This window comes from Sinocyclocheilus anshuiensis, unplaced genomic scaffold, assembly GCF_001515605.1.
Source record: "Sinocyclocheilus anshuiensis isolate Anshui unplaced genomic scaffold, SAMN03320099.WGS_v1.1 scaffold1020, whole genome shotgun sequence".
Classification (NCBI taxonomy): Eukaryota; Metazoa; Chordata; class Actinopteri; order Cypriniformes; family Cyprinidae; genus Sinocyclocheilus; species Sinocyclocheilus anshuiensis.
The window spans coordinates 21,260-39,003 of NW_015552608.1; the positions used below are offsets into that span (position 1 = coordinate 21,260).

Genomic DNA, 17,744 nt, shown 5'->3' on the forward strand with positions numbered 1-17,744 from the left:
GATATATATAATTTTTTTTCTTTGAATCCACATTAATAAAAAAGTAAAAAAAATACAATACTAAGAAAAACTGGTGTATAAACTATTTTTACTCAGAAATTGCTAGTAAATTACACAATTAATTACAAAGAAACAGTCAGTGAATTGAACATTTTTTAAAACATTTTGCATTTTTTAATTTTTATAAACTTAAACATTTTGAAGAAAACTCAAATAATATTTTTTTTGTAAAATGTACTCCAATAATCTTTGTTGTATTTACAATTTTGAAAAATATTTTTACAGTGAATCAGATTTTTAAATACTAACCAAAAACATACTGAAATATAGATAATTAAATATAATTTAAATATTTTTTCTGCATAAGAAAGTCTTATAATGAGAATTTGAGGTTAAATGTGCTTCATTGTCATGAAAATAATGTCAAAATGCAAAACATCTTGAAGAAAATTAAGTCTTTTTTAAGACCATTACTGTATGCAAAATTTAATTCTGCATTTCTGTAGCTCAAACAGCAGAGCATTGCGCTCACCAACACCAACAAGATCCAGGGTTTGATTCCCAATAAATGCATGAAGTGATTCAATGCAGTGTAAATCAGTTTGGATAAAAGCATCTGCCAAATGCATAAAAGTAAATGCAATTTCTTTTTCTGATTTTGGGTGAATATGAATGTGACATGTTCTATCTGAAAATAAAAGCAGTTGACTAAAAACCATTTGCAATATTACATTCACTTTCACGTGTCACTGAACCAAACGAAACAGACAAGCTGCTGGACGCCTCGTAAAGGTGAAAGATGGAAATAAAAGCCATTACAAATCACAGAAACTCTCCTGTACATACTGAGAGACAGACACAGACAGAAAGAGATGGGCAGAAATAAAAGGCTTTGTAAATTAGGTTGTATTCAAACATAATCCTCTTTAAATGAAGCAGAAAAACAGACAATCAAACATTCAGAAGAAAAAACACTCCCAAGTGCTTTTTATAGCCAAAGAAGCTTAAACAGAGACGGAGTTAGAGAATCACTGGAAACACGTTAAACACACGTCAGAGATCACACACACACATGCGTGAATAAGAGCATGTTTGTGTGTGTGGACTGAATCAGACAGACGTGAGGAGTGGAGGAGGAACAGGTGTGTGTCTCTGTCTCTGTTGGCCTGCGAGAGGAACTCATGCACAGTTGTGCTAATTGCTACAAAATGAGCAGTTAGCGGCAGGAAGTGTTTGGCACGGCTGGGCTCCGTCTTCAGAGAGGCAGCTCAATGTGACCTTCAGCCATCAGCTGAGCCTCCTCACATACTGACAGCAGAAATATCACGCACAGATGAGGACATAAACACGGAGGAGCTGCACATTCAGCCAAACAGATGGAGATCAGACTACAAAATACAGCCTGAAACTCTTAAAACACTCACTCAATTTCTATTTGGTTTGCCATTTTTATAAATAAAAATATGGGACATTTTAGCAATAAAAATTACATCAGCATTTATAAATATAACAAATATTTGTATTTATTTAAAAATTAAAAAATAAATATAATTGCAAGTGAACAGACTGCAAATTAGTATTTAAAAAAATTGTGTACAATTTGAAAAGTTCTGAAAAAAAAGGGTCCAAATTATGTCATGTTACAATTTTTGGAAATTAATGTGAAAACAGGGTTGCATGCTAAATATAGGACACAGATAAATATTACATTTCTGGTTATTAGAATTTCAAAATTTGTTTGTTTTTTAGCTAATTTATTTATAGTAGTTTTTTCCCACATTAATATTCAATATATTATGTCAACACTATAATTTTAGTAATTAAAAATAATTTTCATATTAGACAGTAAAATATGAAACACGTCTGTTGTTTCTCTCGAGCGTCTTTAATTCTTTAAGGCAAGACACTACAGATGAATATGGTTAAAATGTAAACTAACAGATATCATCATACTTCAGTTGATTAATCACAGCACAGAGACAATTGTATTGTATTACAACTTTTCTAAAATGTTTGAATATACAAACAAGGCATTGTTTAATTATATATGCACTCATTTGCATAGATGTACTACAATAGATGTAGTACAACTATAAACACTTGAATGTGTATTTTGGGTGTTTTCTTTCCACTTCCTAATACATATCTTTAAATAAGATAATTCATATCTTTTAAACAGTTTTTTTCTCCACTTCAGCAGCTCTTACATACAGCAAACTTATTCCTATCTATATTCTGAAGAATTTTACAGAGGTGATTTTGGATTTCTCTTTTTATCACTCCATAAATCAGAAAATACTGTCAACAGACAGCAAAACTTTTTTGGAGTAAAATGTTGTATAAATCAGTGTGAATGACATATCAACAATCCCCTCAGTAAAAACCTTCAGAATATAGAGAGGAATAAAACTGTAAGTTTTGGTGTTTGTAAGTGCTGCTGAAGTGGAGGAGAAAACTTTTAAAGAAACGTAACGCAACTGAAATCTACAAACGCAAATAGATAAAGTGCAACAAAATAACCCTTAAATGTGTATTTTGGGTGTTTTCTTTCCACTAGTCTGAAATGTTATGGAAGCAAAATAGACTAAAATCTCAAAATTGACCAGAACATTAAAAAACACTGGTTTTGCCTGTAGTGTCTCACCCTTATTACTCTTTATCTATTTGCGTCTGTAGTTTTCAATCCAAATCCATATCTTTAAAGAGTTTTTTCTCCACTTCTGCAGCACTCACATACACCAAACTTTACAGTTTTATTACCATCTATATTCTGAAGGTTTTTACTGAGGGGTTTTTGGATTTCTCTTTTTATCACTCCATAAATCAGAAAATACTGTCAACAGACAAAATAAAAAAACATTTTCACCATGTTTTAGGAATACAATGTTGTATAAATCAGTGTGATTTATATATGAACAAACCCCTCAGTAAAAACCTTCAGAATATAGAAAGGAATAAAACTGTAAAGCTTGGTGTATGTAAGTGCTGCTGAAGTGGAGAAAAAACTTTTAAAGATATGGATTGTAATTGAAATGTACAGACACAAATAGATAAAGTGCAACAAAATAAATGCTTAAATGTGTATTTTGGATGTTTTCCTTCCACTAGTCTAAAAGAAGACATATTATTCGACTAAATTTGATCAATGCATGAAAAAACAATGTCCTATAGCATCTCAGCTTAAAAAAGTCATGTTAATATTCATAATTTGGTCTAAACCTACAGCTGAGAGCTATCAGGCTCCGCGTGTCTGAAGGAGATCTGAGCTTCTGTCATCACATTTCTAATTCTACAAAGTGCTGACGGAAAGTACAGAACGCTGAGCCAGAAAGAGAGAATGAAGAGAGGAAGAAACGTTTAACACAGAGGTACTGAAGAGTGCTCATTAATATTCTGTGATGAATGTCTTCACATTAGCGTGTGAGTTCAGCTCGCGCTCTTATCTTCAGTCAATAATGAAGCAGCACTGAGAAACACTGAGCAGCCCTTCAGTCTGGAGCCGATCGATGGCTGAACGCTGCTGTTCGCCGCTGATAACACTGTTTACACCGCATTTGAGCCGCTGTCCGGCTAACACACGCGTGACTAAAGCGCTTCCCTCCAGATGCCTGAGTACCACACTGCATTATGGGCTGTCTGTTCCTGGACGACACTGGAAGAACCTCCCACAAGACCCTAGCAACCGGTGAAACCCGCACACTCACATGATGTGGGAGTTTGAGCTGAAACATGTGATGCTCAGGGTGAATCCCTGCAGGTAAATCACACTAAAGCTTCATACACCCACATCTGACACAGCAAAACAACCTGACGAGATATTACAAAGATCAGAGATTCTTCAGCATAAAACACACATACATCAGATGCAAAACCCGCAATCAAAATCACATGAACTAACCAGAAGAGCCGGGATTGTGAAAAACACACAATCACACCAGATCTGCCATTTCTCATAGACAGTACAGATATTCAATGAGATCTCAACAACTTCTCAGACCATCTGAAGTCTGCAATCACATCAAAGATCTCCATATAAACTCCAACATTTCTTATCAAATGATCTGCGTTGCTGTTCACACTAATTATAGATCTAAATCAATCAGGGGCCTCGGCACACTTACAAGATGACTGAACATGATCTAAAACAAGGCAAAATAAGCTTTAAAATAAACTAAAATAGACTAAAATAGATTCAAAGTTCAAGACGAAAAATACATTTTTCTTTTCCAATATCTTAAGAACTATATATATATAAAATACATTATAATAATAATAAATTTTATATCTCAAGAACAATACAGTATATATATATAATTTATTTTTTAACTAAAAAAAATATACAGTGGAGAAGTCATTTAAATTTGTTATTGAACTCTGAAGAACATTCAGTTATTTTATCTGCATGGATTCAAATGTGATGGACATCATATTTTTATAGATTTGATTTATTTATTTTTTATGTTTTATATAAAATATTAATAAAATATTTAAAAAGTCATGGAAAATAATATAATCTTAAAAATACATGGACATTTCTATAACAAATATACATTTATCTAGTTATGTCAATCTCTAAATATATGTTCTTGAGTAGAAATTGCCATTTGTGAGTTAATCACAAACAAGTGGAGAAGTCACATTCTGAACGTTGAAGAACATTTAGTTACAAAAATAATTCCAAATTAATCATTTTAATTTCAATATAATTATTTTATTTTATTATTTATATATACTGACAGTTTCCTAGTTTTTGTAAATAAAACAGTCTGAAAACAAGCAAAGTGTTTCAGATGAACTGAACTAAACTCTGAACTGCATGACAACTAGTGATTCATTTGGGTCTGTTTTCATTCCTTCTCCTGAGTCTCCTAAAGAGCAACCAGTGAGAAACACACACACTCTCTCTCTCTCACACACACACACACACACACACACACACTCTCTCACACACACGCACACACACTCTCTTACCTCGGCGCAGCAGGAAGGGTTTGGTGTAGTCCCAGCTGTCGTTGTCGTTTCTGATGACATTGAGGCGTGAGGGCTAGAATGAGAGAGCACAACGGCACTGCATGTGTGTTAGATCCAGCGCTGTGTGTGTGTGAGTGTGTGTGTGTGTGTGAACGCTGCACATTTACCCGAGCGTATTCGATTTTCAGCGTGCAGCAGCCAGCATAGATGTCAGCCCCATTGAGGGCGGCTTTGGCCTTCTGAGCATTCTGGATGGATTCAAACGTGACGGCCGTCAAGGAAAAAACTCGGCAACACACACTTACAACACAACACAACAATGAATGTCGTGTTTGACAGCACACACATAAGCATCAGACACCTGGGGGCTGATGGGAGTTCAGATATGAGTGTAAACAGCATGTAAACGGACTGCTGAAGCTCCCGGTGGAACACGCTTGTCCCGTTAGTGCCTCATTCCCGTGTGTTGCCGGGATACATGCATATTTAATGAGCATGTGTAATGTGTGTCTGGGGAGTGAACGAACATCCAAAAGCACAAGCTTAATTCAAACAAACCCAATGTCTTAACGAAAGACCATGAAGGTCATGTGGAGGTTTAGGGATGTAAATATCATCAGCTCATCATCAGACTACAGACGTGAAGCATTCCCTTTAAACCAGATTTAAAAATGCATTTTCAGATCTTTATATTATGTTTCTAGAGGGTAGTTTATGAAGGTATGGATCAAAAAAGTTTAACTATTTGCAAAAATAATTTCTGATCCTCATTTTCATTCTGTCACAAACACTTCATTTGAGTTCGAGTCAGATAAAATAAACCAATGCAACTGCATGTCATATTCATGTCATAATTACTTTGCATGTAAAATTAGTGCTAACTTGTCTTTATTTGAAAAAATATGAACTCTATCTATCTGTCTATCTATATCTTAGTGTTGTCAATCGATTAAAAAAATTAACTAATTAATCACACATTTTTCTGAAATTATCGCACCTAACATTAAAGTTTTTAAATATACTTTTATATTGCAATAATTTCACATTCAATTTTCAAATTAATGTATAAACAACAAAGAACATTATATTTTTAATATTTCTTTAATGGCATCTTTAATGTCTCTAGGATCTGCAGAATCATGGGTAATGTAGTTTTTCACCAGGAATTCTGCTCTTGAGCAAGATTATTTAGAAAATAAGTTGAAATAATGCTGCCTGACAGTTTATTAAACCATCGATTAACAGCCGCGGAAATCATAACTGGTCTTTAACTGTTTATGGTTAAGCTATTGTTCAAAATCACTCTCTCTATGGAGAAAACGAACATAATTTGTGCGTCCAGATCCAGACGGTGGCGCTCCGTTTCAGAGTGTTATATTACCATTGTTTTACTCACTGTTACTTGCTTTAATGGCGGATGTTGACGACGATCATCGTGTCAGGACCACTTCTCACATATCGATGAGGACACGAAAGGTTCAGTAGACTTTTTGCTTTAAATGAATGGTTATTGTCATGGTTAAACAACAAAGAACATTATATTTTTAATATTTCTTTAATGGCATCTTTAATGTCTCTAGGAAATAGTTTTTTTTTTCTAATATTTAACCATTGACTAGCCATTCAACATTACAGTATAACTGAGAGCTATAAATTTGAACATTTATTAGACTACAGTACTTAAAATAACTTCTAATTTAAGTGAACTTAAAACAATCTTCACATAAACCCATTATAATAAATGTCATATTTACCTGTGCCCTTCAGCAAGTAGGAAATATACAGAAATTGAATAAAGTTATCAAGAACTAAATTCTAATTTAAATAAAGATGAATCCTTAAACCTACAGAAGTGACTGATTTGCTCTTTTTTCTTTTGTTCTTTGATGAACAGTCGTCACAGCAGCTGGTTATGAGGTTATTTTGTCTGCTTTAAGAGCTGCTGCTGCTGAACATGATGCAGATCTGACACGCATCGTAGTTTCTCATAACTCTTTACCTTTTCTGACTCACTTCAGCTCTTAAAGTCTCTAGAGTGAGCTGAGGAGAGGGAGACAGTGCTGCTGCTGCTCCAGGACAGTTTTCAAAACCATTTCAGAGACATGTTCTTAAATCTGACTCATATAACAAATACTCACATGCACAGTTTTAAGGCAGCTTTAATTGCCTGTTTGGTAACTTCACGACTTAACTGACGCATTTGTGCGTGCAATTGCAATTTTTTGCCTCTCTCCTGATCTCTGTGCTCACATACTGTATTTTAATGCAACCAAATTCTGTTTCCATTCATATATTTTTGTTTCTGTTGTCAGAAACAAAAAATCTCTTTATTTTACAAATGCATTTTTTTTGTTATCAGATTCAAGTTATTTTTCATATTTATTAATTTTAAATTATTTATTTCTAATGTATTAAATATTATATTCTATATTAATACATATAACATTCTAAACTTCTATACTGATAAATAGAATATTATACATTTTAATATTATATTTATAATATTAAATATTATACATTTAATTTTTGCATGCACTTTAAATTAAATATTTTTTCTTTAAATTAACTTTAAATAGTGTATCTTTAAATTAGCTATTCTGAACTTGAATTAGTGAATGCGAGCATTAGCAGCAGAAGGATATTCCACCATGGCCTGGATCCCGTTCCTCTTGAAGATCACGATCCGCAGCACGCTTCCGATCGGGTTACAGACCGTGTACAAAACATCCTAAAGAGGAAGAGCAGAAGCTGTTGAGAGCGTCCCGTCGGGAGGCTGACGTGAGTGAGGAGACGGGGTTTACCGTAGTGATGGGGTAGAGCGGGTTCTGGATGGACAGCAGCAGCACTTTGTTCCCGCTGTTGGGGTCGTCGGCGTTGGTGGGCCGCGTGATGCGTTTGCTGGTGGAGTAGTTGAAGTAGGCCTGCTGTCCTGCGATGTAGACGGGCTCCTGCGAGCCACACGCCACGCAGCGGTCAGCGCTCTGAACCTCCTCGAACTCCACCAGAGCCTGCCGCTTGAACGGCATCATCATCACGTAACTGCAGGAGAGCAGCAGAACTCAGACTAAAACCAGTTCTGTTACGCTGAACAACACAGTCAACTGAAATAATAACATTTAACTCATTCATAAATAACAAATTCATGAAAATGCGCAACAAAATTAATAAAAATTTAAAGGGAAAAAAACTAAATTGAAAGGGAAAACAGAAAATTTAAAAATCAATTCAAATTCAAAACATTAACAAAAACTGTAATAGTTGATATCTAAAACCAATAAAAAATACTTGAAATAAAAGAAACATTAACTGAAATAAAATAAAATAAAACATTAAAAAACTTATTTTTAACTTAATTTATTTCAGCTAGTTGCCAAGGCAACATTTCTCATTTTCATTTTGTTTAATTCGATGTAGTAAAATAACTAAAACTAAATAAACTAATAAGCTAAAACTAATAAATAAAAATTAATAAAATGACAAAAACACTCAACAAATTGACAAAAACTTTAATTTAAGTAAAAACCATAAATATCAAAATAAAATCTAATTCTAAATATTAACAAAATCTATATTATATAACTAAAACCGTAAAAATACCTGAAATAAAATAAACATTAACTGAAATAAAACAAAAACTTAACTTGAAGTACTAAAAAAACTAAAACAAATAAATAAAATGCAAAAAAAAACAAAAACAACTATACAGGCATATTAAAATAATAATAATAATAATAATAATGACTTAATTTAGTAACAAAATCGCTAAAGCTTTAACTAAAATTAAAGTGAAAATAGAAAATCCAAAAATAAAATGTACTTCAAAATACTAACAAAAACTATAATAGTATCTCAATGCTAAAATAACACTGATTGACTTAAAAATTCCCTTATGTGCAGCAATCTAAATTTTTATTTGAGTGTTGATTATTAAATTAAATTGATTAAGTAATTGATTATAAAATATACTTTATTTTTGGTTTTAGTTTTGGCGATCAGCTAAATGAAAACTTTAATTTCGGAATTGGCAAGAAATTAATTTCAGTGCATCACTAATAATTTGAACAATGAACAAAAACAGCATCAAACATGAATAAAACTAACAAGAAATCTTCAAATCAGTTCATGAAGGAACCGGAGTCAAATGTTATTGCTGTCACACTCGGTCTGTGGTCACGAGATTCAGACTATAAATACACTCATATGACCTCCATTCATGTCCCCCAGACACACACACACACACACACACTTCCTGTTCCTGTGCATCTGATCCGTGTCTTTCCTGATATAGCTGAGGTCAAACACGCGCTCAGATCTTCCCATGATCCTCTCTGAGCTTCTGTGAGTGTAAACGTCAGAAAATAATCAAACACAGGAACTGATGAAGCTTGAACTATCATTCAGTCGACAGGGACTTTCATGTGGTTCGATGAGATTGGGTTAAAGCCATTATCTGTTCATTCATTATGAGAGAAGAGCATTCAATGAATCTCTGAATCACAGCAAATGAAGGCATCACTTTACCAGATGTTTCCGAATTTCTCCAAGGCCTCGACCAGATCGGCCTCCACCACGGACTCACACAGTCCTCGCACGTGAACGACGGGAGACGGAGCGATGCGGTGCGTCTCAGAGCTGCTGTCCTGAGAACAGAGAGAGAAAACCAGCTTCACGACGCAGCAGCTTTTATCTGATGACAGCACAGTACACAATGACTACAGTAACATGAGAAGAGCTGAAACACAAAGACCCAGAAAACTTTCTTTGTTTACTTGCATTAACCATTGTCAGAGAACCATGAACATGTGAATGTGCTAATAATTTATGAAAATATTAACTCAAAATATTAGAAGGACTTCAATATAATATCTGAATCCCTGCTATAAACCATCATACTGACCATCTGCGTCACATTTTACAGTACGGAATGGTTTACCGCGGTATTTACATGCTATACTTCACAGAACACCATGACACTGTCTGGTTAGCTTCATTCACAGTGACTTTCTCACACAGCTGAACAAGTTCGTTTGGAGAACAGCGACTAAACACATTCAGACGAGAGAACAGCCTGTGAGGAAGAGACAGATGACGGACGTCCTGCTGTGATGATGATGATGATGAAACCGCAGCAGCATTAGAGCTGCTGTCCACTGTGTCAGTGTGATGGTCCTGATGCAGCGGCGCCTGTCAATCATCTCATCACCGCCTGTCTGTCTGATCCTACTGCACGTACAGTAAGGTTTTTTTAAATAAATGAATGCTTTTATTCATCAAGGCTGCATTAAATTGATCAAAAGTGCCAGTAAAGACATTTATAATGTTACAAAAGTTTTATATTTCAAATAAATGCTGTTCTTTTAAACTTTCTTTTCATCAAACAGTCTTGAAAAATATGTATCATAGTTTCCCAAAAAGCCAAACCCTAACCCTAACCATATAGTAAGTACATGTAGTTCATTAATATTACTCAGTACTTAAATGTATAATTACAGTGTAACAAAGACACCTTAAAATAAAGTGTAACCCAAAAGATTTTTATTTCGAATAAATGCTGTTCTTTTGAACTTTCTATTCATCTGTGAATCCTGAAAAATAAAATGCATCACGATTTCCACAAAAATATTGTGCAGCACAACTGTTTTCAACATTGATAATAATCAGAAATGTTTCTTGAGCAGCAAATCAGCATATTAGAATGATTTCTGAAGATCATGTGACACTGAAGACTGGAGTAATGATGCTGAAAATTCAGCTGCGCATCACAGAAATAAATGACAGTTTAACAGAGATTCACATAAAAAAACTGCTATTTTAAATTGTAATATTTCAAAAAATTTTTACTTAAAAATCTTTGACTTGAAAATATGTGCTGTTGGTGCAGTTCTATTAGAAACCGGCAAGTATTCTTGTGCTTCAGGGGCAGATAAATTTGTGTATCATCCGTATTACTATAATAATAAGTGTTTCTTTTCCGAAATAGAACCTAGGGGAAGCGTTTGAAGAAAAACAATATAGGGCCCAAAACAGAGCCCTGTGGGACACCACAAGTCAGGAGAACAACGCCTGAGTGTTACTCTCCTACAATGACCCAGAAACTTCTGTTTTAAGGGGGTCATGACATGAGAAACCAAATTTCCCTTGATCTTTTGACACAGAAGAGGTCTTTGTATGCTTACTACATCATGATGCTGGCTTTGCCAAAATACTTTTGCTCAAAGATCAGGCTGTGCCAACTGTTCTGGACCCGTCAAGGACACTGCAAACTATAAGTAACGTATTTCTTGTAAAAACTATTTTTAAAATGGTAATGCATAGGCAATGATGTTAGCCAATCATAAAAGTGGACGGTTACACTAACCTCTTAAAGGGAAAACACCCCAAAACCAACTGTTTCAGTCAGAGGATGAGAAACAGGGTGGAAAAAGGTCATAAATCACTCAATTTTGTATGTTCTTCGTCCAAAAAACTTATTATAATTACACCTCAGGGAACATCATAAAATAATTTAAAAAACATGTCATGACCCCTTTAAGATACAACTGAAAGCAACTTAGAGCAGTTCCTCTAATGCCCACAAACTGCTCTAACCGAGAAAGAAGAACATGATGGTCAACTGTGTTGAATGCAGCACTTAAAGTGCCCCTAATATGGATTTTTGAAAATTACCTTTCATGCAGTGTGCAACACAGCTCTAAATGAATGAAAACATCCTGCAAAGTTTTAAATCTGAAAGTGCACCGTGTATAAAGTTATTGTCGCTCAAAAGAAAGGGTCGACTCTGAATCATTGAAACGAGTCGTATTTAAAACGAATCCCAAGCCATTTCATGTTGACGTCAACATGAAACATTAGCATATTGCCCGCCCACTTGTTGGTCTTTTCACGTTGGTCTGAATGAAAATGCAAATTCATTCTTTGCCACTAGGTGCCGCTTTTGGAGCGGTAAAAATAGCGGTTTCCCCGGTAACGCTGTACAAAAAGCAGCACTGCGCTCACAAACGCTGCTTTATCAGGCTTTACAGGAGAGATGAAATGAAAATGAGACCAATCACCGCAGATTAGCGTCACGCAAAGGAGGGGTTTGGAAAAATGAATCGTTGAGCAAGTAAGATAAAAATAAATGCATATTATAAGACAATGAAGGTGTTTTTTGACCTTGCATGCACGTCAACCTGTTGTTGAGAACTCCCAAAACCAAATTATGAACCTTTCATTACCCATAATAGGAGCACTTCAAATCTAAAAGTACCAACACCGCAGAATAAGTGGCTATTAAAAGATAATTTAAAACTTTTCTAATAGTTTTGTAACACCTAAGATTAGTATGAATGGAAGCGTCTCCAGGTGTGTCGCTCAGCTGTGGGGTTGTGGAACAGCAGAAGTTAAAAATGTACGCATTGTTATATTTGTGGATTTCTTCTATTTTAAAGGTCTAATGACTGCAAGTTCAAGTGGTGCACAGGATTTATATAGACATAGATATAGATAATATCTTATAGATATATCCTAGCGTGAGGTTTCTAAATACATCATAGAGGGAGAGACGGGAACATGAGGATGAACATGTGTCAATTAAATCATACTGTGTCAATACTAGTATTGCCAATGTTAGCTGTTTATTTATAAAATCTATCATTTTCATTTTCTCCATTAATTCTCACTTGAATCACTTAATAACTAATCAACCATATGAAGGTGCATCTATCTAGAAAAATCAAATGAAGTGAAGCACATGTCCCATGTTAAACACATGTGAAACCACACATGCATCTGCATGTTGCTCTTATTTTGCAAGCATTAAACTCTTTCCATTTTCTGCTTTGCAAAACTCCTGATTGTTTGTCGACCACAGAGATCAACAGACGAACGATTTGAACTTTCATAACAGCACTGCCATCTCAAGCCAACGGCAGAAAAACACCTTCAGTCTCACGCTCACCATCAAATCATGAAGAACGTCCGGCTGATTCCATCAAATCATCATCTAATAAAGGACAGAGATGAGCGCACACCTGTCTGTCCTCATATAGAGCAGTCTGTCTGGATTATTGCTTACAGCTGCTGTCTGTCTCTAACACCCGTCTCACGCAGAATGAAGTGAGAACACAGAGAAACTGTGTCATTTGAGCGACGAGGCCTGATGTCTGTCATTTACTGCATGAAGATCATAATGAGGTTTGAGGTGAACTACTAACTTTAAACCCGTCAGTGCCAAAGCAGCATCTGCGGTTGGAAAATGACCTGCAAAAACGCGATGCAGTGCTCCTGCTGAAGAATCACATCACAATAGAAAAAAAACACTTAAAATAGAGCTTCACAAACATCAAACCACTTCCACTGCAGACGGATGACGAGCACCTTGAGTCACAAACCAGATGACAGCAAGACAAACATCAGCGCCATCTTACACACATTCATCTTCATCCACTGCATTCATGCATTTAACTGGGAATCGAACCCGACCTCGGCATTGCTGGCGCTGTGCTCTACTCTCTGTGAAAGTACTGATAGTCAGTGATGATTTTACTCAATTTAAAATCCAATGATCTGGCCAAAAACATACTTGAGTGAAAGAAAAACAAAAAAGTACAATTTAAAATTGTACTTCGGTATTAAAAAAATAAACGTAACCAGTCAAAACCCATAATTAATAATATAAAAAAATACATACAATATAAAATTAAATTATTAATTAAAATGTATTAATTTTAATAATACTTAATATTAAAAATAAGCTGAAATATATTCATATATAAATTTACTTAAAAACTGTAGTTAAGTATTTAAAAAGTAACCTCTCAAAATTATTATTTAATAACATAAATAATACACAATATAAAAAAATAAAATAATATACAATTAATAATAATTAAAATTAAACTATAAAACAACTAAAAAACATACTTAAGTGAAAGTTTAAAAAATTCTAATTTAAACTGTACTTAAGTATTATAAAAAAGAAACAACCTCTCAAAAATCCTATTTAATAATATAATATGCAATAGAAAAGCATAAAAATAATAGAATATTATAAATTAAAATGTATTATTAATATTATTAATAGTAAATAAAATCAAAAATCTGAAATATATTAATATAAAGTAAAGTAAATGTAATGATAAATGGTAATGATTAACGTAAATTTTAAATTGTACTGAAATATTAAAAGCAACCTCCCAAAGATTGTTGTTTAAGCATTTTAATCATCTGAATGAATTGAATAAAAATGTCTTTGACATTTCAAGTCTTCAAATGTCAGACAGACTTAAAACGAAATGCAACAGAAGTCAAAAACATTCATCTGTATTGCATGTTTACAGAAAACAACAATTAAATAAAAAAACATCACATTTTCTGCAAAAATTCAACAAGCATTGCTTATGTTGAAATATAGAAGTTAAAAAAATTGTTTTTAGGTACTGTGATGAAGAATACAAATATTCAGTTAAAACTGCATGTGAGTAAATAATAAATCTACTAAAATAACCCAAAATGATGCTTAAGTACAGTGATCAAGTAAAAGTATTCACACCTCTGCTCAAACATAGTTGGTTTAGTTGTTTGTGTGTATCTGTGTCAGGTCAGACGGGTTTCCTGTTGGAATCACACTGATATCACACACCTGACTTTAATTACACAAATGCATAAACATGTCAAAAGCACAAACAGCCTCTACCGCCAGACACAAAACCAACACAGGTCAAAAACATCCATCTACAGTGCATGTCTACAGAAAACACCAATTAAAAACATAGCACAGCAGAACACAAAACACATTCTAGTGACACAGAGACACAGAAAGATGTTTCACACCAAAAACAAGAACATCTAACCTTAGAACACTGAAAGCTGCGAAAACGCAACAAGCACTTCTCTCGTCAAAATAAAGTCAGAAATGAGTAAAAAGTACTTCTTCAGAATGTGATTACATAAGAGAACAAAAAATCAGTTTAAACTGCACAAATCCTCAAAATAATACTGATGTTTCTGTGTATCTGTGTCAGAGCAGACAAGTTTCCTATTGGAATCACACTGAGATCATGCTGAGATTAGACTGAGATCACACTGCGATCAGACTGAGAGCATGCTGAGATTAGACTGAGATCACATTGAGATCAGACTAAGATCACGCTGAGATCACCTTGAGAACTGACTGAGATCAGACAAGATCATTCTGAGATCAGACTGAGATCAGACCCAGATCACATTGAGATCACCATGAGATCAGACCAAGATCAGACTGAGATCAGACTGAGACCACGCTGAGATCAGACTGACATCACATTGAGATCAGACTCACATCACACCAAGTTCAGACCAAGATCAGACTGAGATCAGGCCAAGATCACACTGACATCACGCTGAGATCAGATTGAGATTACGCAGAGATCATGCTGAGATCAGATTGAGATTACACAGAGATCACTCTAAAATCACATTAAGATTACGCGGAGATCACACTGAGATCAGATTGAGATTACGCAGAGATCATGCTGAGATCAGATTGAGATTACACAGAGATCACTCTAAAATCACATTAAGATTACGCGGAGATCACACTGAGATCAGATTGAGATTACGCAGAGATCATGCTGAGATCAGATTGAGATCAGACCGAGATCAGACTGAGATCACATTTAGATCAGACTGAGATCACATTGAGATCAGACTAAGATCACGCTGAGATCACCTTGAGAACTGACTGAGATCAGACTGAAATCATTCTGAGATCAGACGGAGATCTGACCCAGATCACATTGAGATCACCATGAGATCAGACCGAGATCAGACTGAGACCACGCTGAGATCAGACTGACATCACATTGAGACTCACGATCAGACTCACATCACACCAAGTTCAGACCCAGATCAGACTGAGATCAGGCCAAGATCACAATGACATCACGCTGAGATCAGATTGAGATTACGCAGAGATCATGGCTGACATCAGACTGAGATCACACTGAGATCAGATTGAGATCACACTTAAATCAGCTTGAGATCACACAGAAAACAGATTGAAATCAGGCTGAGATCACAGGCTCCACTGACAGTCGCAGGAGCATTAGCGTCACATTTGTGTAACACAAACTCCAGGTAATTCCTCCACATCTCTGCTGTCACTATGGTAACGCTATGGTTCAAGCATCTCTTCAGCACTGACAGAAGTTCACATGCACAGGTCATACACATTATTCATTCAACAAACAGAAATAATGATCATTCATTAACTGCTTTAAATGTGGTTAATCAGGATCTTAAATCATTCATTAAGTTTCAGTCTCGTGAATGGCGTGTGTCAGTCTCATCATCATTCGAGCTGCTGAATAAAATAAATGTTGCCGTACGTTTCTCAAAGAGTGTGAAATCAGACTAGATTGTTCTGTGATGAGCCAGTATAAACACTAATTCACACTAATTGAAAGACTAATGCAGAGCATAGAAATATTAAGTTTAATAATATAAATAATATACCATATAAAAATAAAATATCAAATTATTAATTAATATTTATTATTAGTACACAACCAATAGGATGAAATATATCAATATATAATTCTTCATGAAACATTGAGGCTAAAAGTCAAAACATGATTCACAATTCATGACGCTTTCTGCTGCTGCCAAACATATGACTGAAACGTCATCAAATATCCAGACGCCGCTCACGGCCAAACCAGCGCTCGTCAATAATTGAAGTCGGCATGTTTTTCAGAGGAGCGCAGCACTTTAAACAGACTCCAGACTCTTTGAAAGTGAATAATGCTCAGAGTCAAAGCCTGAGCACAACATTTAGGAAGTTCTGACGAGATCATCAGAGACCTCATTCATAAAGACATGCATACAATGATTCTAAATGAGAGCATACCACAGTTTATGAAATACCCCTACGAACAGTTTGTAAAATAACTATTATCAATGTTGAATACAGTTCATGCAACAGAACTAATAATCAGAGCATTGTTCTCTGTATGTTATTGTATGAATTATATTTCACACAGGAGCAACTGAAACAGCTTTAATCTCTGATGTTTCTAACCCACATGACCTTTAACCCCGCCCTCAATACATAACCACATTAACCACACCCACCACATTACATAACTCCACCCACCTCTGAACACTTGAATAATTACAGTCCTCATTTGTATACAGATACAGATAACATTAAATCCTGCTTTGCTACAACATTCTGGCTAAAATCTCTCACAGACGTTCAGATCTCCAGCCGTCAGAGCAGCTCTCTGAAGGAATAATGACATGAACATTCATGTGAAAATCTGCCTGTGAAAGAGGGATGAGGAAACACCAAACATTCTCTACTGCAGCCCGTGCAAATAAGAGCCACATGCAAAACGCAACTGACATGACACCAACACGACACCAAAACTCAACCAAAACACAGCCAACATGCAACCAACACACAACCAACATGCAACCAACACACAACCAAAACACAGCCAACACGCAACCAACACACAACCAACAAACCAACACGCAACCAACACGCAGCCAACACGCAACCAACACGCAGCCAACATGCAACCAACACACAACCAACACACAACCAAAACGCAGCCAACACGCAACCAACACGCAACCAAAACACAGCCAACACAACATGACACTCCTAATAGAGATGCAATTCTTCAAAAATCACTCTGAAACTGAACACACAAGAAACACACACGGATGACGCAGAAACTGAAATAATGCTACACAATAATTAAATAAATGATGTACTTATTTGTTTCTGTATAATAGTTTTATAG

The 17,744-nt window shown here is 35.1% G+C and overlaps 1 protein-coding gene across 1 annotated transcript in view; it reads right to left on the bottom strand.

The window, feature by feature from the left end:
- The window catches only part of LOC107665900 (heterogeneous nuclear ribonucleoprotein L-like), a 34,818-nt gene that overhangs the window by 4,591 nt on the left and 12,483 nt on the right, over positions 1-17,744 (bottom strand). Inside the window, exons 2-6 of the mRNA XM_016456963.1 lie at positions 9,493-9,611; positions 7,773-8,010; positions 7,614-7,699; positions 5,139-5,235; positions 4,972-5,044 (exon numbers count right to left, since the gene is read on the bottom strand). Coding sequence (XP_016312449.1) covers positions 4,972-5,044; positions 5,139-5,235; positions 7,614-7,699; positions 7,773-8,010; positions 9,493-9,611 — 613 coding nt within the window. The remainder of the gene's footprint in view (positions 1-4,971; positions 5,045-5,138; positions 5,236-7,613; positions 7,700-7,772; positions 8,011-9,492; positions 9,612-17,744) is intronic.